This window comes from Camellia sinensis, chromosome 8 (genome assembly GCF_055761805.1).
Source record: "Camellia sinensis isolate YWXY chromosome 8, ASM5576180v1, whole genome shotgun sequence".
NCBI lineage: Eukaryota > Viridiplantae > Streptophyta > Magnoliopsida > Ericales > Theaceae > Camellia > Camellia sinensis.
This window is the reverse complement of record NC_138968.1, coordinates 78,154,386-78,179,598: the sequence shown is the minus strand read 5'-3', so window position 1 is coordinate 78,179,598 and position 25,213 is coordinate 78,154,386. Positions and strand designations below refer to the sequence as shown.

The window sequence follows — 25,213 nt, the reverse complement described above, 5'->3', positions numbered from 1 at the left end:
AATAGATACCACACCAAGCCCATAAATTGAAGGGGGAATTGTGAATCAGTGAAGCAATTAAGAAATAATTTCATTTACATATTGGGATAAGTTTTCTGTATGGTTTGGAGCAAGTCTTTCCTGTGTAATAAAATTGCACAAAAAAGTAATCCATATGTAGTGCAATTATTCTATAACTGTCCCAGTTATTTACAATTTTTCCTAAATTTAATTCAGTTTGGCTGGCAAGATTGGTATATATACTTGTGCTTTCCACTTTGGCTTTGTTCAATTGCACTAATTTGATGGTTCATATTTTCACAATTTGCACATCAAGGGGTATTTGTTTTAGACTAACTGGAAAAAAAGAGATTACGATAAATAAATTGTTAGTCATGAGATAACTAGTCATTGCACTATTTAGCTAAAAATTAGGTATATTTGACTATTAGTTCGACCTTCATTTTTCTAACCAAACTATGGACTAGTTATTGAACATGAAATCCAAACTCATGTCTCAATCTCATGAAACAAACGCCCCCCAAGTTCCATATTCATTGGATTATCAATAATTAGCATGGAAGAAAATAGTATTTCCACAACATGGCGGTTCAACTGTGGCATGTTCTTTTTAAGCTGGTTAGAAGGTCTACAAACTGCCTCCTGGTATTCACATGCAGAGTGTGTATGGGCTAGTGTTAGGATTGAGCTTTAAACAGTGCAAGTGTGACTGAGCTTTAAATAATTAATTTCGTGCATTGGTTGAGTTTTTACCTGTGGTTGAGTGGAGCGAGGAAAAAGGAAAGAAAAATCAAGGCCCATGCACAGAGGCGGAAGTTGGCAACATTGAGTTTGTCAATGGGCTAACACAGCGCAGCAAAACAAAATTGCAATACATTATTCCCCATGACTATACCCCCAAACAGTTGGGGATGCCAATCGAGTGGCCATATAATTCAACATCACCGTTACCATCTGTAGCTCCAGTTACAGATTGGAAGCAAATTGCCCTACCAAATATAAAATTCCTCTTTTAAGATAAGAAAATGAACAGTGAAGCCAACAGCGTCGCCAGTCAAACAGTACTCCACCTTATGATGCTCGGACAAATTTGTCTAAAGCAGATGTATCCAAAGCAGGGAACTCCTTCACAGCAGCAAGCACTGCAAGCCCAAGTTTGACAGCATCATCATTGCTTGGTGCCTACAATGTTGTCATTTCGAGTCAGTTATGGTACTTTTAACTATATGCAAGTTGATGCAGCAGTTGAGAGAGTTTTTGTCTACCTCGATGTTAAGAGGGAGGACTGGATCATGTAGGGAGAGTCTCAGAAGGAACCACCCGCCATAGCCAGAAGCTCTGACCTGTTTTACAACCAGCAAATTCCAAAAACATGCAATGACATTATCAATTGGGGACTACATCTATTATTATGCAACTGTATATGAATAAATAAATGCAAACAAACAGACAAATTTGATTGCCCAAACTGCCACTTGGTTGTAGTCATCTTGGTCACATTGAAGCCAAGTGCTGCCTTGATTAAAAGTGAAACTATGATAAATATATAACACGGAGTATCCAGCAGCACTAACGTAGAAATCCACAAGAAAACAAATTCCTAGCAGCTAGACAATAACCCTTCGTCAAAAGATGGGTAGTATGTAAGAAGCATGTACACATGACACGCTAACACAGAATTTTTCAAAAAATGTATGCTATGTGGGGGTTACATGGAAAAAAAAATAAAATTTTATATGTTTATTATATGACCTATATAAGGATAAATAATTATTATATGTTATATGTATGAATATTTAATTCAAAGGTACTAATTTTTAAAGTCCAAAAGGAGAATAGGTATAATTTTATGCTATTTTTCTTTTATCATTGAACTCCCTCAAGTTATTTTTATTCAAACTTGTTATATGATTCATGTGTGTCTGATACACGTGTTCCCCAAGTGTCCAAAGTTTGTCCGAGTATAAGATATTGTTAAAAATAGTGGGATATATTTGGACTTGTGCTCGACTGGGGTTGGGAAGTATCCAACAAGTATCGTGTTGTGTTGGTGTCCGCCACGGTATCCGACACGACACACCACCTTCTTAAAAATGTCTATGCTTTTTAGGCTAGCAGGCTCCTCCTGAAGAAAGAGAGACAAGGATGTGCTCAAACAATGTTCAAGTGAAATGTGAATGGAGAAATCCAAATGGGATTCAATCCTCTACTGTTACCTTCTATATCATACATGCACTTCCCGAATCCTAATCACTAGCCTCTAACAGCCATTTGAGAATCACAACTAGGGGCATAACATATTTGATCAAAGCTGTAAATGTAGCTCTAGTCTTATGAGCAAGTTGACAGGAAACAGACCCTGCCGAACATGGGACACCAACACCCAGGACCTAAGGGGAAAAGAAATGCTCAAAGAGAACTTGTTTCCAAGTCGTACATATTCCGTTCAGATGCCATAATTTAAAGATAGTAATTTCACATGAACTTGCAAGAAAGTAAAGCCAGATTAATACTTCAGTTCACATCAAGAACATTCACATAAATTTGTCAATAAAATATCAATGCACAAGTAGACGATTTTCATGTTAACAATTGTTCAAGTTCACATAATTATTCCGCTTCTGAGCTGCTGCTCAATGGTCACAAGTCATTCCCCTCCTATTTAGTGAAGCCAAAATTGAGAATGGAGCCAATGATGGCAGCTGAAGAGCAGTATTGCGTATGAAAAAATGTAAACATGCAGCAATATTTTAGCCCATAATCAAAATTCTCAATATATTTGATGTCAATGTAAATCCAGGAGCAGGATTATGGAGCACAAGTATCATGATTGATTCAGTGTGTCAACAAGAGTAAAAAAACAAGGACTTCTAAAACTGTCGTATTATGATTGATTCAGTTTTCAACCAAAAACAGGAGGATGAAAGATGAAAATAAAATAATTCCAAAGACCAAGACTAGAGTTTCAGTTTACAGTTACAGAACTTACGCCTTCATAGTTAACAGGGGCTTTCTGAAGCTTTGGGTCTGTATCTGTAACGTTCTCCAAATGTTTCAGCACAGCCTCTCCATAATCCCGGAAGGACCTGAAAGCACCAGTGTATTAATTAAGCCACTATTACCCAAAGGCATTTTCAGCCAATAATTACAAAATACAGTAGCATACCCTCCTTTAAGATCTGGATGGCTCTGATCAATCTTTAGTCTAAATTCAACAGCAACAGCAGGTTCCTCTAGACCGTCCACCAAATCAATCAAAACTTTGCTGCCACCACCTACACCCGAAGCTCTGGCAGATGCAAGTTTATTCAAGAGCTTCACCTGCAAGTAGTGCCAAATGGAAGAGGGGAAGAAGTAAGAGGAAAAAGAAAATATTGCACAAACAGAATGTCAACTTTGCACAATGCATAAATTTACTGTGTTGGGGGGAAAAAACCGTATGTTGCATAGTGAACTGCAAGTGTAGAATGTTAAATAAATTTCATAACCACTGTTGCAATTCAAGCCTACCATGAGATATGCACCATCATCAAGCCAACGATTTTCCTTCAGAGCTCCATGGCCACTGGTTTCAATAGCCAAGTGAGACTCCTCCCCAACTGAGTTCTGTAAACAATATTTCCTTTAGATATAAAATCACGTGCTGAGTTACATACTAAACAAAGCATACAATGAAAGAAGCATATGTAGTTGATGCTATCATTAACTGTATAATTTCCTTTCTGGTTTTCCTTTTATCCTCTCACATCAGTGCAGATAAAAACTACCACTGACGTGCTAAAAGGGTCCCAGGTGAAAACTGGACAACAAGGATCCGTCTAAAAAGAAAGCAGGCCCCTCAATTAAGTAGGAACCGCTTTCATCTCTAGATATCATAACATGAGAGGTGTGGGCTTGCTGTTTAAGAAAGGATCGTTGAAGGCCTAGGGCTAATAGTACTTTTTGCATTTATGTTGAAAAGCCAAAGGTCTAAGAAATAACTCAGTACATGGTTAAATAATGCACAGCCACACTTTCGACTCTGCAACTCAACTAATCCCGGTGCAATACCATCTTTAACGAATCAATCGTATGAGCTCATATCACAATCAGATGCTTTACTTTTAGTTCCTAGTTTTTTTATGATGTATTTTATTTCCTTACTGAAGACAGTTTCTCCTCTGGTTGTACTCTCTCTTTTATGGAAGATAAAAGATTTCAATCTATGAAGCAGAAAGTTCAGTTGGACACATCACTTGTTGGTTCTGTGAAAAGTTGCAAGTCATGTACACAGGAATAAGGTTCTCATGATGCCTCTGGGAGTTGTTAGCTTCAAGACATTCTCAACCATAGTTTCTCTTCGACTTGTAAATGTGGAATGCAAAGCTCCATGAACTTCATAAATTGTTTCACAATGAACATTAAATATTTCCAAAGAGTAGCAAGTAGTAGCAGTAATGAGTACCAGACGAATTGCTTCATCAATGACATTTTTGTAGCCTCTTTTGAACCTGCGGTGCTTTCCTCCTGCGAGAAATTATATTAAGTTATGCGCACATTAATCATAAGAAAGGAATCAAGCAATCTCATTATTCTTACCAAGTTTCTTTTCAATAAATGTTGTTAATCCATCTGAAGTAACACTGTCTGTGACAATTGTTGTTCCTGGATGCTAATAGAACAAAACGCAAAGTGAATATAAAAGAATGAAAAGAATTATTTGGCTTACTCATGAATGAGGTAGAGGTCATGTATATATAATAAATTCATGATACAATTTAGGAAACAATATAAATAAGGAAACAATACTAAATCAGTGATTGATACAATCACAGATTATATGCATAATACTAAAAATAAAAAGATTCTATGTACTCTAATTTCTTATTCAACACTCCCCTCAAACTAATGTGAAGATATTCAACAATCGTAGCTTGCCAATGGTTGATTGGAAGAAGCCGAAAAAAACTCAACGGCTAATCCAAATAAATGCTACCAAACAAATCTGGTAGTCCACTAAATAAAAAAGGCCAAAAAGTATTTAATACATCAGCACTACACCTTAGAAAAGGCCAAAAAGTGTTTAATACATCAGCACCACGCCCTAGAAAGAGGAAAAAACAGGGACTGAACTATCTTAGAAGAGCTGCCAAAGCATCCAAACCAAACCAAACCAAACCAAACCTTAAGTCCCATCAAATGGGGTCAGCTACATGAATCCTTCTTCTCCACTCGGCTCTATCAAAAGCCATTTCGTTAGTCAAATTAAGTAGATCCATATCTCTATTTACAATGCTGGCCAACGTTAATCTAGGCCTACCCGGTCCCCTAACACTTCCATCTACTCTCACTGCATCGCATCTCTTCACTACTGCCTCTATTAGTCTCCGTTGAATATAACCAAGCCATCTCAATCGATTCTCTCTTAACTTATCTTCTATCCGTGCTACTCCTACCCATTCCCGAATACACTCATTCCTAATTTTGTCTTGTTTAGTTTTGCCACACGTCCACCTTAGCATCTTCATCTCAGCAACACTCATCTTATTGACATGTTGTTTCTTGATTGCCTAGCACTCCGTCCCATACAATATCGCTGGTCTAATAGCCGTTCTATAAAACTTACCTTTTAGTCTAGTGTGTATTCGTTTATTGCACAATGTCCCAGACGCACTTCTCCACTTAAGTCATCCCGCCTTAATCCTATGGGCCACATCCGCATCAATTTCCCCCAACGTTGTGATAATCGACCCTAAATAACGAAAATGTTCCCTCTTAGGCAGTTCTTGGTTCTTAATGTTCAGCAGCCAACGAGACCCTGGTTGACATCAAGGACCGGAGCTAATGCTGGGAGATAGTTTATGGTCGTGCCGGACCGTTGTAGAAACTGGTCGGAACTAATGTCGGAATAATTTAAGGTCATGTTGGACCGTTATAGGAACTAACCGAAATCAATATTAGAACAGTTTAAGGGGTCATGTCGGACTGTTGTACAGACTAACCAGAATCAATGTCAAGATAGTTTAAAAGGGTCATGTCGGACTGATGTAGAGAACTGGATATTGAACCAACAAGCGTGGCACGCACATAACTTACGACATGATGCTGAACAATGATGGCAACAGAAGATGGCTGAGTGCGCCAATGGGAGGCTTATTAAAAAGTGCACCAGGGGGCGACTTTAGTGGTGTGCTAGAGGGGGGCGGCTTTAATTGTGCGCCAAAGGGGGCGGCTTAGGTGGTGAGCCAAGGGAGCAACTTGGGTTGTGTGCCAGAGCGGGTGGCTTAGGTGGTTCACATCGTATATCACCATGCTCACTGTGATATAGATATAATAACCCCCCCATTCAAACTCAAATAGGTTTGAAGACAGAAACCTATTTGAGGTTGAAATAAAGGGAAAGACAAAATGGAATAAAAACACACAAACAAAATGGATTGCGAGTTAAAAAAAAATATGATAGATATTTGGGATATGAATAAACTAGTGAATAGAAGAAGAGATCACCACAAAGTGATACTGAAAGAAAATATAGCAATGTGGGTTGAGGTCCGGCGGGCAGCCAAGGCAAGGTTGCCGCCCGCCGGTAAGGCAAAGACCACCAAGAGCTTAACCTATAATTCTGATACCAAAAAGAATGAAAAAAATTAGTTGGCTTACCCATAAATGAGGTAGAGGTCATGTCTATATAATAGATTCATGATACAATTTAGGAAACGATATAAATAAGGAAACAATACTAAATCAGTGATTGACACAATCACAGATTATATACATAATACTAAAATAAAAAGATTTTATGTATTCTAATTTCTATATTCAACAAATACAACTCACAACAAATACTTCCCCCCCCCCCCCCCCCCCCCATCTCATTTGGGAAGATTCAACAGGACCCAAAGTTCAGGATGTAAACAACTACAGTTTTATAGGGACAGCTAACTAAGGAAACTTACTTCCTCAAGAACAATGGCTGACATTAATGCAATCAGACGATTCCGATTGAGCTCACGGCCGCTGGAATCCACGGCAGCAGATCTGGGATAAAGACATAGCCAGGAAAATACATGACATGCATACTAGATTAACACATGGATTGTAAAAATCGTTACCTGTCAACATCCGTATCAAAGATAATTCCCAAATCAGCCTTGTTATCAAAAACTGACTGGGTGATAGCTTTCATTGCTGCCTTGTCCTCCGGGTTAGGAATATGATTGGGGAATAAACCTGACATCAAAATTGATTTATCCTCATGACATGCAAATATAACACTCTCCCTATATTTTCAGCATTAATATTACCATCCGGCTCCAAGAACTGACTGCCGGTAGTAATTGCCCCCAGAGGCTCAAGCACCTTTGCCTGATATCCAATAAAAAATAATTCTTATTGTTAATTTAAGGAATAAGTGGAAAAGGCATCAAGTTTATCTAGCAGAAGACAATTGTTTAAACAACATAAATTCATGATTTTTCCAAGTAGAAGATAATTAATTCAACTAGAAGGTAAGTGAATCTAAGCATAAACTTGAGGGATTGCAAATATGAATGTCAGAAATTTTTCACAAGATGGGAACCATTCATTATAGTTTTCTGCTGCAGATACCACAGGTGATGCAGCCTATAATGTTTATTAGCCAAGATTTTAAATGAACTCATTGCAAGTAAAATAACATTGAAATGCAGTTATCCACTACTTTTCCCAGCACTAGATTAAAAGAACAATTTGAGGATCTCAGTAAATGACTTCATCAAAGTCATCCTATCATATCTCATAACACTGCCACCTAATGTGTCAAAATGTGACAAAAAAGACGATTTGTGTTTTAAATTTTACAAGACATAAAAGTTACAGCATTGATCTGCCTCTACTATGTTCAAATTTATTTTTAGGTGTCAGAAAAGAACATCTACCATTACTCTTTTCCCTTTTTTATCCCTCTTTTTTTTTTTCTTTTTGACCTCTTCTCACTTGCTTCTAAAGGATGGACTGTTGCATTGAAACACTTCGGTAACATTTGGTCCACATAAAAGGGGACGGTTTCAGAAAAGGGGAATGAGGTACAAGGAAAAAGTGCATGAGGTGAATGGCCTTCACGTATAACATTCCAGAATCTAACAGAAGACATAGATTTAATTGAAGACATAAAATGAAATGGTAAAATAAAACCTGAGCAGCCAAACATTAAAAAAATAATAATAATAATAATAATTAAAAATAATTAGGCTTCTCAAAATAAAAGCAGCCTTTATATGTAGTAAAGAATAAAGTACCCTTCTGCTTGCAACAGTGGAGAGAATTCGACTTGGGATTTATATAATTGAAACTTACAGCGAAAAATCCTCCAGCTCCATTCCCCGCATCAACAACTATATGAAACCCCTCCAGTGGCTTCTCTGAGATTGAGAAGGGATAATGATGGTGAGTGCACGGTTCCATAGCAGTTAAAGGGAACAACCAAATGTAACAAACAAATAAGTACTGAGAGGCAAGGGGGAAGAAAAGTGATGATTAGTGCAACAACTTAATACATTAGACCTACTTATTGGACAAGAAGTTCCAATGGAACTGCACTTCACATTGTAAAAGAAAGATTCTCAAAATTCCCTTCAGCAAATTTTCTTAACATTTAAAACTACAAAACCATTTGCGGAATACTACCTATATTTCCTGCAGCTTTGCGAACTGCTGCTACAAGATCAGATGTATAAACACCCATGTAATCAACTCTCTTTACAGATGAAGAAGCTTTTCTTTCTGCATCTTTCAAACTTTCGATTGTAAAGTTACTGTATATATTTGCAGCCCGCTCCAAGATGTCCTTAATATCTGCTTTTCCAAGCCCTCCAGCATTTGTGAAGAATTTCAAACCATTCCTGTTATAAGGAAGATGACTTGCTGGTTTGCAGACATATGTTAGAAATTTTGTCAACTGATATGATTTGCATGTGAAAACATTCAGCATGCTTTGAATTACAGGTGCAGAACTAAGGTACACTGAAAGTGAGAAAGAAATCTAAACCCATCCACTTAAAAAATAGATTCTGCACTTAATAGTGTGACCAATAGTCTCACCAGATTTCCAAGACCAGATCTTTTTGAAAGGTTTATACTAGTTAACTGACTTCATAAGATCTATTGACGGAATTTGGTTGTGTTTACCTGTTATCATAATTGATCCATCAACTGGACATAAGAAGTTATCATCTTCAGTGATTGTGCTATTAAACATAGCTGGTGTGGACGCCAATCTACAACAAGCAGAAAACAACGCATGGTTAAGGCAAACATATACTTGGTCACAAGGAAAGCAACACATTCCCAAAGTTCATAAGCATCAAGCACAAAGTAAATGACCAAAAAATAAATAATAAACTCAGAAAAATGATACTGTTTCTCAAATCACTTGAACCAAAGTAATAAGACATTGACCAATTAATGAAGCAACTAATTATTGAACCACTGTAGCATCATAAACACAATATATTGAACTCAATAAATTCAATAATGTTGAAGAAGTGAAACGATATCATATTTTTATGTGTTATGTGACTTTAAATGTATAAATTAGTGATTAATAGACTTCAAAAAAAGAGTTAATTACATTGTACCATGTGGTTAAGCCCAAATTGGCAAAATCCCACAACTCCTGTGGTTCAAAAATGTACATTCAAACCCCCTAACCTTTGGATTACATGTGAAATAAAAAAACCTAACGGGGTTAATATTTTCTACAAAATGTCTAAAGTACTCTTTCTCTAATTTATTCTGTTTTCTCTCTCCACCACCCATTATCTTCCGAAACCACCACCACCACCACCACCACCATGGTGGTGGTGCTGTAGCAGCAGTGGTGACGGTGGTTATGGTGGCAAGGTGATGGAAATGGTGGGACAAGCAAGATGAAGAAAATGGGAGAAAAAGTTTAAGAAAAAAACAAAAGTACTGTAATATTGCCACCAAGACTCATTTCATCACAGTAAAAATGCACCTAATCAACATGTGATGTGAGTAACATGCACCATTATCTTTAATGGACTCATCACTTTTGCACTTCAATCAAAACCAAAGGGGATTGAATGTACATTTTTCAACCACAAGGAGTTTAGTGTTTTGGACCTAACCACAAGTGTAGTTAACCCCCAAAAAATAGTAACAATAGACTACATTTCTATGAGTATGCTTGACTCCAATGTCCCAAGCATGACAAGAGGCTTACACACAACAAAGTAAAATGGGTTACTAGGCATTAAGCACTAGTGCAATTCCCATCAACTAAATTTTAATATTTACAAAAAATATTAGGTTGGATATTATGGACTTATCACCGTGGAGTCCAGATCACACAGGTCAATTTGGCTCTAATGTCTCAACAGGTTTAAACCCATGTAAAATCTCTTGTCATAAATAAAAAATAACAAATCCTACTATATGGTAGTGTGCAGCTTTCACGCCACTCAATTCAGTGGTGGCTCCAGAAATTTTGTTCAGAGTAGACATTCAATAACTTAAATTGGAATTTATATAAAAGAAATCACATTTTTCTATATCTATATCATCCACTTCCAGTAAATCTCTTAATTTAAACTTCTCAAATCACCAAAAAAATATATATATATATATATATATTACAAAATATTGATACTATTGTTTTAATCTAAAATAAAAAATAAATAAATATTTGGAGTTCTACAATTGTTCTCGAGGAGTCATGTGACTCATAAGCTATATTTACCAAGACACCTATTTTTCAGGTATTAACTTTTTTTCTTTCTTTTCTTTTCTTTTTTCTTTTTTTGGATAAAAAAAATAAATAAATAAATAAAAATTAAAATAACTCAGAAAATGGAGTCTATGGATTAGATGTATTTTGGATGTGACCCACACTACCACAACTTTATCTATACCATACATTTTACTTTCTAAGCACTCTTTCTGGATACATAGTGTTTCTGATGAGGGAACTACATTTAAAATTAAAAGAGATTGTGAATGAGTTGTGGGGTGGGTGTGCAAAGTTGAAGTGAGTGAAATGGGTGTTCAAGATTTACGGGATGGGAATTCAAAATATGTGAACTTGGGTGTTCAAATTCTAAGGAGTGGGCCAATTAAAAAATATAATACCATTATATATATACAAACCTTACTCAATTACCATGACTTGAACAGAAACTCAAGCACAAAAGTCTATTAAATTAATTGGACTAACTTAACATGTTTTGATTTTAAAAATAAATATTAAGAAAAGACACACCCATATTGAATGACATCCAGGCCAGCCCCAGCTATTCCTCGAGAAACTGCATCCTGAAATTTGCATAACATAACTCTCAGCAATTATTGAAAACATGAGTGAATTGTGAATATTTCCGAATACATGTTATAAGTTTCTTTTGAAACAATGACTCTGCACCACAAATCCTTCCCTTTTTCCCTTTTTCTTTTTAACATCATGGGAAGCTCAGTTACGGCAATTATTTTGGAGAAGAAAAAGGAACTGAATGTGAACTTTAGATTTTAAGCATCAAAGATACTAGTCCAAAAGGTTCACGCAGATTTGGTAAATAATATGCCACTTTAATATATAGCTCGACAAGTATTTGGGTCATGCGCTTAGCCACATTTAAACTTTAAATATATATATACTTGATGAAGTTCACCTATTTCTTTAAGGTTTGCAATTGCAGGTATTATTATTTTCATTATTGACATGCATCATGGGTGAGGTCTGTGGATGACCCACATCACTCAAACAAGACACTATATAATTTTTATTAGATAGATGAGGAAATACTAATATGATACATTAGAAAATTCATCATCATCTACGACCTTGCCACTAATCCCTTCCTAAACTGTTTAACCGACTGTCTAGAGTCATTGCGAATGAAAGTTCTGAGATAAAGTAACATCAATTAACCAAATAGGAGATCATGCAACCTGATGAACGGTTTGCATAAGGATTGAAGCATTAATATTGAATTTATTAACCTCATGGAAACATTTGTTTTCCAGAGGTTGTTTCAGGCATAAATAGCTTAATCCAAGTCAATTTATACTCAATATTGGCAGCACATCTGACAACAAGCTTTCAAAAATTGACAATAGTAGTTTTTGATAGCGCAATTCAGCACCTGAAACTGAATGTATTAAGTGAAAATTAATTAAGCCTATTTGATAATTACAATTAATATCACTTAAAAATTTAAGTGGCTCTTCAAATGTAGGCTAAAAATCTGAAAATTTTTAAGTGATTGAAAACTTACTTAATGCTAAGTAAATTTATAAATACTTATACACAAGCATTGACTTACACCGTTAACCTCACCACTACTACCATGACCACTGTCACTAATGCTACTCCTACCCCGTCATTGCCACCACCACCACCATCACACCACTACTACAACTACTACTACTACCACCACCACCACTACCACTATTGCCACAACGTCACTATCACTGCCACTGCCACTGCCACTGCCACTGCCACCACCACCTTCATCACTATTGGCATCGTTGGCATAAGCATCACCATTATTTTACTACAACCACCACAATCTCCACTACTATTACCACCACCTCTCCACTACCATTAAAACACCTACTACAACCCTCACCTCCACAACCATTGCCATCATTGCCATAACCACCACCATCATTCTACCACCACAACCACCACCATTTAAGAAGCATGGACATAGATGCAGATGTGGACAAGGACAAGAGACACGGTGATTTCAAAAAAATGAAGACACGAACACAGCAATAAAATAATTTTTTTCATATATTTCTATTTGCTATGTAGACTAATATTACTTGTATCCACAAACAATCAAAACTAACAAAACCTAATACTAATTCGATATTTAAAAATAAATAAATAAATAAATCATCACTTTCAAATTAACACTTATCATTTATATATTTTTTATGCATAATCTATTAAGTATTTAAATCTAAACAAACAATAATAAATGCTCCTTTGTACAAACAAAAATCTTATTCCTAGGGCATTGGATAGGCATCAGAGCCATCAAGGAGTGGCAAGCACCTACCAACTACATTACACAGACTCGGGTGTGGGTATCAGGTGCGGATGCATATCTGGAGGCCGGACACTTCAAAACTAAAAATTGAGGATACGTGGATATGGATCCAAATGTGGATACAGGTACGAGGATACGTTAAATAATTATTTTTAAAATATATTTATTATACAAAGATGGGTTAAATAGTTATTTTTTAAATATATTTATTATATGAACATGAGTTATTAAAAGTTGACCCAACAATTTTTTTATAAATAGGATCAAACATATGGACAAGTCATAGAACAACCCATGTTATTGTTGAACAGAGTTTACAAATAGGCCCAAACATTTTATTTATTTATTTGGATCCAACCAATCAGAGTTTATTATGATACAAGCCAGACAATAGGCCCAAACTTTTTTTTTTTTTTTTTTGGTCCAGCCCATTAGGGTTTATAATATTAACTAACCAATAGGCCCAAGCTTTTTATTTATTTATTTGGTCTAGCCCATTAGGGTTTGATACAAACAAGCAGCAGCAGCCAGTCAAACCTTCTCCTCATCGCTTCTCTCTCGCACGCATAGCAACACGAGATGGAGTTTGTCTGTTTTCTTCTCTTCTCTTCTCTCACACACACAGAGCACGATCGAGAGAGATATCGAGGGAGAGAAGGACATCGTGATAGAGAGAGAAAAGAAGATCGAGAGAGTAAATGAGATCGAGACAGAGAAGAAGATCGAAAAACACAGATCAAGATCTCGAACCCATACATCAATGTAAGTATCTTAACCTTCTTCTTCCTTTTTGATTAGTCGTGTCTGAGAGAGAAGAGGCAAATCTGACACAGATCCCACACCCGCACCCATGTCGTGTTGTGTCGACATAGGTACTTCGCTCTAAGGTGCCGAGTCCATCTAACATAGCCTACCAAGGTGAGAAGGTGGTTGCCTATTGGGCTATATAAACTTATGTTTCTCCGCCCATGTGATATTCACAGCGTGCTTTTGATGTATGTTAGATTTTGAATGTTTAGAGCAGTGGGCTTTTAACCTAATGGTCACAGGTTCAAGTCCTGCTATACCCAAACCTACCACTATGAGTAAGGATGCGTTCAAAGATCACTCTTTGGCCTTTATACTTGCTTCAGTGACTTCCAAGAGCAAGCCATCACCCCTGACCACTTCGTTCGTAATGCCGAAGCCCTCATGGTTGGATAGTAAGGTGATGATTCCTAGAGAAAGCCTGACGTCTTAACATAGGATTTTAGTACTAGATTTGTGCTTTAAAGGGCAACACCAAGCTAGGAAGGATAATGGGTGCCATAAGACAAGATGGTGGGACCTAAAAAGGAATAACCTAGACTTGAGACTTGGAAGATGATGCTAACACTATGTGAAACTTAATATCAATTGTATGAGGAGAATCTCAAGGGAAGTCTTTGTAGAGTCAAAAGAAAAAGGACCTAACTCTAAGAAAACTTGGTGGTGGAGGGATGAGGTTCAAGCGATAGTAAAGACGAAAAAAATGTGCTTTAAAAAGTGGCGGAATGATAGAACTAAGGAAAACCTTAAGAACTACAGTTGGGCTAATAAGGAGGTCAAAAAAGTAGTGAAAGATGCTAAGTTGAAAACCTATGATGACCTATACACTAGACTAGATAGTAAGGAGGGAGCGAAGAGAATATACGAACTTGTTAAGATAAAAGAGGTGAAAACAAGAGATTTTAATCAAGTTAAGCGCATCAAGAGTGAAGACTCTAAGGTGTTGGTGAAGAATGAAGAGATTAAGAAGGGGTGGAAGAACTATTTTGAGAAGTTGCTAAATGAAGAACATTGAGGAAGGTCAAAAGGGGAGGGAGTAGCCAGTAATAAGAAAAACCAAGACCACAAGTTCTATCGCATGATTAGGAACTTTGAAGTGAAGATTGCACTTAAGAATATGAAGTCGAATAAGGCTTTAGAACTTGATGATATCCCTATTGAAGCTTGAAAATGTTTGGGTAAGAAGGGAGTTGCTTGGTTGACTAAGTTATTTAGCAAAATTTTGTTGACTAGGAAAATGCCAAAGGAGTGGAGGAAGAATATTTTAGTGCCAATTTATAAGAATAAAGGAGACGTCCAGAATTGCAACAACTATAGAAGAATCAAGCTGATGTGTCATATAATGAAAGTGTGGGAGAGAGTGATGGAAAATTGATTGTGAGATATAACAAAAGTGTCAGAGAAGCAATTTGAATTTATGCCTGGTAGGTCAACATGGAAGTGATCTATCTTTTGAAGAGAGTAATAAAAAGGTTTAGAGAGAAGAAAAGAGACATTCATATGATTTTTATCAATCTTGAGAAAGCATATGATAGAGAGCCTCGGAATATAATCTAGGGGGTGTTAGAGAAGAAAGAGGTGACAAAAGGATACATTGATGTGATTAGAGACATGTATGAAAGTGTGGTGGCCGCTATTAGATCGCCGACTAGAGAGACAAGTGAATTTCCAATTATAGTGGGGTTACACCAAGGATCAACCTTAAGTCTTTAAGTTTTTGCTTTAGTTATGGATGAGGTAACGAGAAATATTTAGAATGGGGTGTCATGGTGTATGCTTTTTGCAAATGATATCGTGTTAGTGGATGAGACTAGAAGTTAACATTAAGTTGGAGACTTTGAGAGAAGTACTTGAATCTAAAGGATTTAGGATAAGCGGAACTAAGACAGGGCACATAGAGTTTAATTTTAGTAATAGTAACAACAGAAATAGAGAAGTGAAAATTGAGAACCGAGAAATATCTAAGAGTGAACATTTTCGTTATTTAAGATTGATTATCATAACGGCTGGGGAGATTGGAGCAGATGTGATCCATAGAATTAACATGGGATGGCTTAAGGGAGGAGTATATCTGGGGTACTGTGCGATAAACGAGTACCCACTAGATTAAAAGGAAAATTCTATAAAGCGGCTATTAGACCAATGATGTTGTATGAAATGAAATGTTGGGCCACTAAGAAACAACATGTAGATAAGATGTGTGTTACTGAGATGAGGACGCTAAGGTGGATGTGTGGCAAGATTAGAAAAAACAGAGTTAGGAACGAATATATTTGTGAATGGATAGGAGTAGCACTGACAGAAGACAAGCTGAAAGATAATAGATTGAGATGGTTTGGTCATATACAATGGAAACCAACAGAGGCAGCAGTGAAGAGATGCAACACAGCGACGGTAGAATGAAGTGTTAGGGGAAGGGACAGATCTAGATTGGCGTGCGCTAGTGTAGCAAATAGATATATAAATCTCTTTAATTTGACTAATCAAATAGCCTTTGATAGTGTCAAGTAGAGAAGAAAGATTCATATAGCCAACCCCATTTGATGGGACTTGAGGTTTGGTTTGGTTTGGTTAGTTTTCAGGTTCATTAACCACCACCAATGGCATTAACTTAGAGGTAAGGCAGCATGCAGGAGTCAAATAGGTGGCATAAATGTGGGAGATGACAAGTTCAAAGAAAGGGATGGGGACGCATGCTTTACCGTACTCCAAACTAGAGTTCATAGGTGGATTCTTTATTTACTGCATCTCCTCTAGTAAGTGATTATTGCTTCCTTTTTAGGTCCTGTAGTGGTGGTAGTCTAGGTTTGAAATATCTCTGATAATTTTATCCTATTCCAGTTTTCATTAAGGCAAATGTTACTAAGGTGCTTCGGATTTTGGTTTTAAGGACATGGGAGGCTCACTCAGTATTGGACATATGGTCCTTTAGGGCCTGGTGACTCTGGCCCACTAGAGTCCTTGGAACAAACAGCCACAGTTAGGTGAGGGTGCAGGGGAGCTCGATGCATTTCAAAACTTGACACATGGTGAGGAGCTACCCTCCTCCACAAGGAATGCATACCTTTATAATGACCATTCAAAGCCTGATCAAAGCAACTAAAACACAAGGAAATAAAAATCTTCCATCATCATAGACAATTGGACCACAGCTGAGACCTCAGATGACATGCCTGCCTGTCACTATAGATCGCGGAGCTGATGAATTCATTAGGTTGCTATTTCAAGTACAACAACTTGTCCCAATATACAAAGAGGGAATTATTTGGACAGGTTGTATCTTTACCAATATATCATCCATTCTCCCTAATTAATCCTGTGTCATCCAACAGAAGCTAGTTTATATTGTGATGCTAATAAGAAGTTAACACGAATCAGGCAGGCTTCTAGATGCAAGGTCATCACTTCCTTAAAGCCCGATAGAGAATACCTTCAGTGAAGGGCAGAAGGAGTAAGTGCTGCTGCTCATCCTGGTCTGGTATGGTATATATTCATCGATGGAGTAATAAAAACTGGAAGGAATTTGTTCTCTCTTTTCATTTTGAATTTCAGAATTATGATAATCCAAAAACCAGGAGAGTGTGCAGATACTTGATAGATCAAATTGTAAACAAAATCAAAGAAGTAAAATAGGCATAACAACTATTAAAGGAAAATCTAGACCAGCCATTTTATGGGTGAAGACACTCCCCTTAGCAGCTAGATTTATCTCATCATACTCAATCATAAATTAGGCATAAATACCTGTAGCTTTTGTGCAGATATTCGAGAATCATGACCAATAGAAACTCTCAGACCTCTAGATGCGTCAAGCTTCTTCTTGTCCAATAGCCATGCAGCAAAGGCAGCTGCTATTGCTTCAGTAACTGGTTCAGTGAGAGTAACGGGTTCTCCCTCAACACCAGCAACGGCAACACCTCGAATATCACTGTGTGTGTATGTGTGAGAACATTAGCCCGTGGAAGCCAATAACAATTACATGCTTAATGAAAGTGCATGTATTTTCTATCCATCATAGATGTGTGTATGTGTGTATTTCATACGATGTTACAACATAGTATAAATATCCATATATAGCATTTCAATCAACGTAGCTCAACTACAAATGACTAAAGCAATACTAAACAGTTAAAAACATGGTTAAAAAACTGGCTGGTATGTAGCAAACAGGCCGGTTCTTATCGGTTTTTAGCCCCTCCAGTTGGATACACCCCTCTTTTAACGTTAGGATCAAACATCACATGCAAGCTGGCCGGTTCATGACACATACCAGCCTAAATCAGGGAACCGGGCCCGTTCAAGAAAATATGTAAGTGTTTTATTTTATACTTTTGGGCTTTGGGCCACTATAACTCAAGGGGCTGGCCATTCAAGATTGAAGCCCATCCCTACTCATGTTGCTACATTGCCCATGGTTTGAATTTGTAAAAAAACTAATAAAAGAAACACGTTTTCTTATTAATGTTGGACAATAAGAATTGAAAAGCCCAGCCCACACTTTTCCTTAAAACTCAAGTATTAAAGAGAGAGAAACTGGAGCCTTATAACCAGCACAGATGGGGAAACTCCAGGCGATGTGGGACACATTCCAACACATCTTCCTGGACCACAACATACAGTAGCCGAGCAAACAGCACACCAATCACAAGCCCAACCAAGCTTTGATACTAAATTAAAAAGCCCAGCTCACACTTATCCTTAAAACCCAGGTATTGAGGAGAGAGAAACTAGAGCCTTATAACCAGCATAGATGGGGTAACTCCAGGCGATGTGAGACACATTCCAACAATAAACTCACGGTAACAGTAGGCAAATTGTGTACTTATAAAAAGAAGGCAAAAGACAACCAAAACTATATTGAACTAGTGTGGGATACAGGGATAGGCACACTTTGGCCCTTTTGCTATTCTTTGCAATTTCAAATTCAAGTTGTCGATGTGAGGGAAAAATCTATGTCAAACCATGTTATAGAATTAACTAATATTTCGAAATGAGTATTAAAAAAAAGGTGACAAATTAATCAGAGTAAAAAATGCATATCATTGAGTCCTAGAGGGTTTACTAATTATTTTTAAAAAATTCACGACTGCAACACCCAATTCTTCATACATAACATTCGACACTCCCGATACCGACGCATTGCAACAAATACTGCTACGTGTCCCAATACCACAATTTGGAACCATGGTTAAAAATGACCACACAAACAACCTCAGAAATAAACAATAATAGGCTCCATCACGTTCTTTCAAGCTCCAAAGACCGCATAGACAACCAAGTAACTAAATGGCACACAATTGGTTTTGTCAATTTAGCATGCCCTGTCAAATTCTAATGTTGACAATATTGGCTAATAAGGAAGGGCAAAGTACTAAATCAATGAAATTAAAGGAAGCAATATATGAAATTAAGGGAAACAATATCAAGGACTGTGTCCTTCTAACTTACTGTCAACAATCTACGGATTCATTCTAATTGTGTAAGTCAAACAATGCTGACAAATGACCAGGGAGTGAAGAGCCTCCAAACATTATTGGTTCATAAACCGCAGTTCAAAGAAGAGATTCAGTTCAAGGATGTAAAGTAAAGCATGAAATATTTATATGAACATATAAAACCCCAAATACCAAAATGCATGAACACATTAGTAAACTAGGTAACAACATTATGACATTCTAAATCCAATGCTCCTCGTCAGTCAAAGAGGTGGATGCCCAACTAGCCAGAATGAATTGAACTAAATGCGGACCATTAGTGTAATTATTTGTCCGAAAACGCATTTTTGTGTTGGCCAAAATGTAAAAATGAAAACAAGGACAAGAGTAATGTAAAGAACTGGAGCCGAAAGCAGTAAACCACAAAGGAGATAAAAGGAAATTTATATTGAAGATATGCTATAGCAAAACAATTCTCTACCTTCCATTTTGAAGTTTAAGGAAATCAACTTTTTCAAGTGATAGTTCTGCAGTAGTAGATGGAGCAGCTGCAAGAAAAGTTTACCTTCAATTAAAAAATGATAATTGACGAGATCATACCATAGTAAAATAGTAAAATATCTTTCTAGCAACCAAGACTTTCATGTCATAACAAAAAAATCAAAAGTTCTGTTGGAAAAGAAAAGGTTCACGACAACCAAGATTGAACGATCAAATACATTAAGGTTTTTAAGGTTGTCTCCAAAGCTATGATAGTAATTTATAACAACCTGGATAATGAGAGTCTAGAACAGACCGTTGCAGTAAACAGGTCCTCGGTTAAAACAACCAGTCTGATATTTTGAAAAGAAACGCAATTGCATGGTGGAGATGTCAGTCCATGCTAACTTCCCTCCTTGGAAAGGAAGCAAGTTGCGCTTATTAGGGGCCAAACAGTCCCTTTGATATTGGGTGCAGAACTGCCTATTCTGATGGTAGCACTGTGCTACCAAAACATTTTGGACAATCTTCCCTGACAATGCTGCATAAAAATTTGCAATTTTATCAGATTTCATATTAGTAGGAGCTTATCAAAAGTTGGAATTATTTATGTGAATTGCAATTTTTTGTTCAATTTTCATTCTTGGTCAGGTTAGGTTGGCAAAGAGGTTGACGGACTCAAAAGCAGATCTTAATTGCACTTTTTGTTTCAGAGGTGATATTGCAGCTGAGGATTACATTTATTTAAGCTAAACAAATTACTTAATGAATTAAGATCATGCTGAATATTACTTGATGAGTTAAATTTTTTGAATATTCCACAGGCTCCTAACCAAAACCTAACAGCTGATTTTGTCAAGCTAAGTTCAAGATTCGCTTATGCTTAATTCACTTCTTTTTGTTTTTTAAAGTTTTGAGTAAACAAAGAACTACACCCAGAAACCCCTACAACAGGGAACTATATAAATACAAAATAAAATTGACAAAAGGTGTAAGGAAGGAACAACAGAAAAAAAGAAGACACAAGGTTTACGCGATTCAGCCATAACGCCATCACCCACAGGAAGTCAATAGTACTATATTACTTAATGCAAATGAATACATAGATAAAAATCATAATTATAGAACCAGAGAGATATAGATAAGGATATTCAGATATTTCTTATCTCTTACATATCCTAAACTGCTAATCTCCAAGGACAATATTAATGTTTTAAATCTTATGTCTAACACTCCCCCTCAACGATGAGCTTAGGTCATTGAGATATAATCATCGTGGCTGCAACCAAATCTTCAAATAAGATCTTGAATCCAAACCATGAAGAAAACAAATGTTTCCAAGTGCACTGTACTCTTTGGGCATATAATGAAAGAAGTTTACAAGAATTGAAAACATAATCCAATACTTATGGTCACAAAACCTACCACCAAAGACCACAACATGCTTCATATCCTAAACAAATAACTCCGCGGCAAAACAACAAAGAAGATTTGAGAAGGTTAGAAGAACAATCAAATGCATGAGATTTGAAGGATTTTTATGTTATTTTAGAATAAAAATAGATGAAAAATTCATTGAACATAAGGAAGGTAAACAGAAGAGTAATTTAGGACTACGTCTGATTGAACCGCTCCGGTACCATGTAGAAATATATAAATAGTAATGAAATATGTGACATACAACGACAATAGGTTAGGTGGTTCAAACATTATGGCCTTTGTCCATGGCACAAAATCAATAGTGCTATCTTACTCAACTCAAACAAAGACATGAATATGATTATATTTTGGAACGATAGAGATCTAGATAAGGTGGTTGCTGTTGACGGGGGCCACCAGAGGTGGTGGTCGGAGTTGGTGGTTGGCAGAAGATGGTGCCTTGAGGAGGTCAACGATTGTGGTGGCCGAAGATGAGGGGTGGCCGGCAGTGGTGATGGGTGGTTTGGTGATGTGTTGACTGGGGAGGGTATGAGAGAGGGAAGAAGGAATAAAGCTTGTTTTCAAAATAAATAAAAACATTTTTTTTTTTTTTTGTATTTAGAGCTTGTTTGTCGTGACCTACAGTAGCACACTTTTTTACCTTTTGATCTTTTTTGGGTCATATCAGCTCTCTAGTTACAATTTTTTCAAACAAAAATAGATATCAAACTGAGATTTTGTTAAAGTTTTCAAAATTTGCGTAAACATAAAAAATAAAAAACTGTAAATATAAAAATGTGCCAAACGGGCATTCAGTCAGAAGAACAAAAAATCATACTCATCCACTCATGGTACATTACATACTGTCATACTGTTACTTTCAACACTGCCATAGCCATGCCATGAGAAACCCATACATGCTGATAATTTCAACACTGTCATAGCTTTCCCATAAGAAACCCATATTTTTACTTTTTAAGTAGCACAAAATTTGCCACAAATTTAACAGGAAACCTAAGGCTGTTTTTGGTTTAGGTGTGGAATCATAATCCCACCCTCTTATTTCAGTGCTGTGTTTGGATGTAGTTTTCAAAAATTGATTCCACACTCACGTTTGAAAATTATTTTCAGAACATGTTTGGTAGAGTGAGTTTTTAAATTTTGAAATGGGGTCTACCCGATCGTCTACCTAAACATCCTCCCGGACGTCCGGCCGGTTGACCGGAATAGTGCCTTTTTTTTTTTTTTTTTTTGCAATTGCCACATGTTATTTGAAAAAAAAAAAAAAATTATATTTGTTTTGATATGTTTAAAATATAAAAATTATTTTTTTAGACCAAAATGACAAATTATTTGACCATTTATTTAAAATTAACAAAAAAAATAATTAAAATGAAAAATAATTTGTCAAAGTAATTTTTAAAAAATAAAAAAAATTTAAACAAAATAATTTAAAAAAAATTCCAATCAAATATACAATCAAAAGTAATTTTAAAACACTAGCTGAATATTTTTTTTTAACAAAAAATAATATATACTTTTTAATATTTTAAATAAAAAAATATTTTTGAAATTTTTAAATAAAAAATATATTTTTTCAATAATTATTTTTTTGAATTGAATTTTAAAAATAGTTTAATTATGAGTTTTGAATAGAATTTTCAATAGAGTTTTGAGTTGTGTGTTTAGTTATGAATTATAAGTTTTTGAATTAACTTTTAAAAACTCTTTCCAAAATTCATATCCAAACAACTTTTTTTTATTTCAAAACTCATTTCAAACATTCAAAATTCAATTCAAAACTCTTTTTAAAACTCATAACCAAACAAATTTTCTCTTCATAAATCATGATCCAACAACTCACAAACTCAAAATCCATCACCACTCTTGAATCATAATTCTAAAACTAAACCAAAGGCAACCTAAATTTGCCTTCCAAAAATACCCTTCTAGCCTATTTGAAAAAACAAAATTATATATAATGATGTGGATGAGGCTCGAACCAAGACCTTCGGTTTGGAAAACAAAATATTTACCACTTGAACCCAGGTACTTGTACAAATATTTTGTAAGGCCATCTCCCACATTTAACCAAATCCAACACCAATATATAACCAAATCCAACGTTTTGTAAGGCCTCTCCAACCTACGGCCGGTCTGTTTTGATGACAGCTACAAATTTACCTTTGGAGTGACTGATATCCGAATTCGTGCTTTTTTTATTCAGATTTGATGAAATATTTGGTGAACTGTTGGAGATGCCTAATTGGGAATTTTTGCTTTGGCTAGTAGTTCACGAGAGTTGTATGCTTAAAATAACAGAAACCCTAAATTAATAACCGGTACTAAACCTTAATTAAACATAACGAAGTTGATTACGCACAAAGATAAGATTTAAAGTAATAGTTGAGAGGAAAATAGAGAGATTAAATAACGAATTTTAGAAGTAAGAAATTGAGAGAAGATTCACCTGCCATTTGATGAACGAAATTACTCCAACTGCTATTTGGTCGACGAGAGAGAGAGAGAGAGAGAGAGAGAGAGAGAGGGTGTTGAAGCTGATGAACTGATGGGCGGCGAAGCAGAGGAAGTGCTGCCTAACTTATGCGTCCACCTGTAATCTACACTTCATGCCAAAACCGTAATTGTGTTTTCGTTGGCTTGGATTTTAATTTTATTTACCTAATAATTTGAAGAGTAGTGGTGCTCTATTGTTTTTTCTTAGGATATTCATATTTTTAGGACAAATTATACTGACATTCTCTCAAATTTCTGTATAATATAAAATCTCATTTTACATTTTAAAAATTATACTTACTTTGTTAGATTAAAATGATATATTTGTTCTTTAATTTTTATACGTATAAAATAATAAAATAATATTGATATTTGTTCATGTTATTTCAATAGAAATAGCAATTTTTTTTTTAATTTAACTCACATAAAAAAATTAAATTTTTTTATTTTTCGTATTTTTTTATTTTTACTGAATTTTTTTAATATTTTAAGTAACTTTTTTTTTATTTTTTAGATATACATAATCTAGATATACTTAATAAGTATAATATTTTGTAATTTTTTTTAAATTTGCCATACACAAAAAATATAAAAATACAAAAATTCAGTAACATTGTAATAACTATGAATGTCTGTATTTGGTAATATTATAATACATGTAGGTGAATAGACGAGAAAGAATAATAATGGTGTAAATAAAAATAAAAAATTCTATTCATATATAAAAATTTATACAAAAAATTTCATTAAAATGTTGTGATAGTGATGTTATAAATATAAATTATGTTTATGGTGTGTTTCGTTTTAAAGTGAAAAGTCACCATTAAACTATATTATTGTATTTGAAAATTTTATATAAAATTTATGTTTAGAATTTAATGATAAAAGTTATAGAATATAGTCATAATGATAAGGATAAGAAATGGTTAAAAAAAGGACAAAATAGTCATTTAAAAAAATTTAGGGCATGATATCAACAATCCAAAGGGTAATTTGTGATGAGATTATAAACCTCAAAAATGTAATTTTTCAAATGTAAGAATGAAATCTGTATTTAAACAGAAACGTCAGGGGGTGTCAGTGTAATTTATCCTATCATTTATTTATTTAAATTTAAATTTTGTCCAAACATTAAATTTCATTTTCACTTTATTTCCAGTTCTAAATTTCTAATTCTAATTTTTCAAATCCTAATCCTAATTCCACCAACCGTGCCCATTACCCCAACACCAGATGCCACTCTCCATTTCGGCCGGTAACCTCTATTACCATCACCTACATCGCCTTTGACCATTAACACCTCCACTCTTACTCACCAACCACCAGCAATGCCACTATCCACACCACTCTTAGACACTCTTACTCTTTCTCTTTCTCTTTCTCTATCTCTATCTATCTATCTCTCACCAGATCGCAATCACGATCACAGAAGATCAATGATGGTGGAAAATCTACCCTCTTTGTACGATTGTCACGACTGTAGTGCTGCTTGTGATCTCCTCAGATTCTGTTCGGTAATTCAAA

At 35.6% G+C, this 25,213-nt stretch overlaps 1 protein-coding gene across 3 annotated transcripts; it reads right to left on the bottom strand.

The window, feature by feature from the left end:
- Positions 1-806: 806 nt before the first annotated feature.
- Positions 807-23,924, bottom strand: LOC114307631 (phosphoglucosamine mutase family protein). 3 transcript variants are annotated; one of them, XM_082882862.1, is made up of 18 exons: positions 23,643-23,924; positions 20,070-20,294; positions 19,755-19,821; positions 17,583-17,766; positions 11,237-11,289; positions 9,145-9,233; positions 8,644-8,880; positions 8,314-8,378; positions 7,284-7,344; positions 7,092-7,209; positions 6,936-7,017; positions 4,579-4,651; positions 4,445-4,506; positions 3,511-3,606; positions 3,167-3,321; positions 2,990-3,086; positions 1,266-1,343; positions 807-1,182 (listed from the first exon to the last, which is right to left on the bottom strand). In XM_082882862.1, the coding sequence occupies exons 1-18, from the start codon at positions 23,647-23,649 to the stop codon at positions 1,072-1,074; spliced, it is 1,860 nt and encodes a 619-aa protein (XP_082738988.1). In that variant the 5' UTR covers positions 23,650-23,924; the 3' UTR covers positions 807-1,071. The 3 variants fall into 3 exon arrangements, with proteins under 3 accessions (XP_082738988.1, XP_082738990.1, XP_082738989.1); XM_082882864.1 differs by lacking the exon at positions 20,070-20,294 and having other exon boundaries at positions 23,643-23,882; XM_082882863.1 differs by lacking the exons at positions 4,445-4,506; positions 4,579-4,651 and having other exon boundaries at positions 23,643-23,835.
- Positions 23,925-25,213: the final 1,289 nt, after the last annotated feature.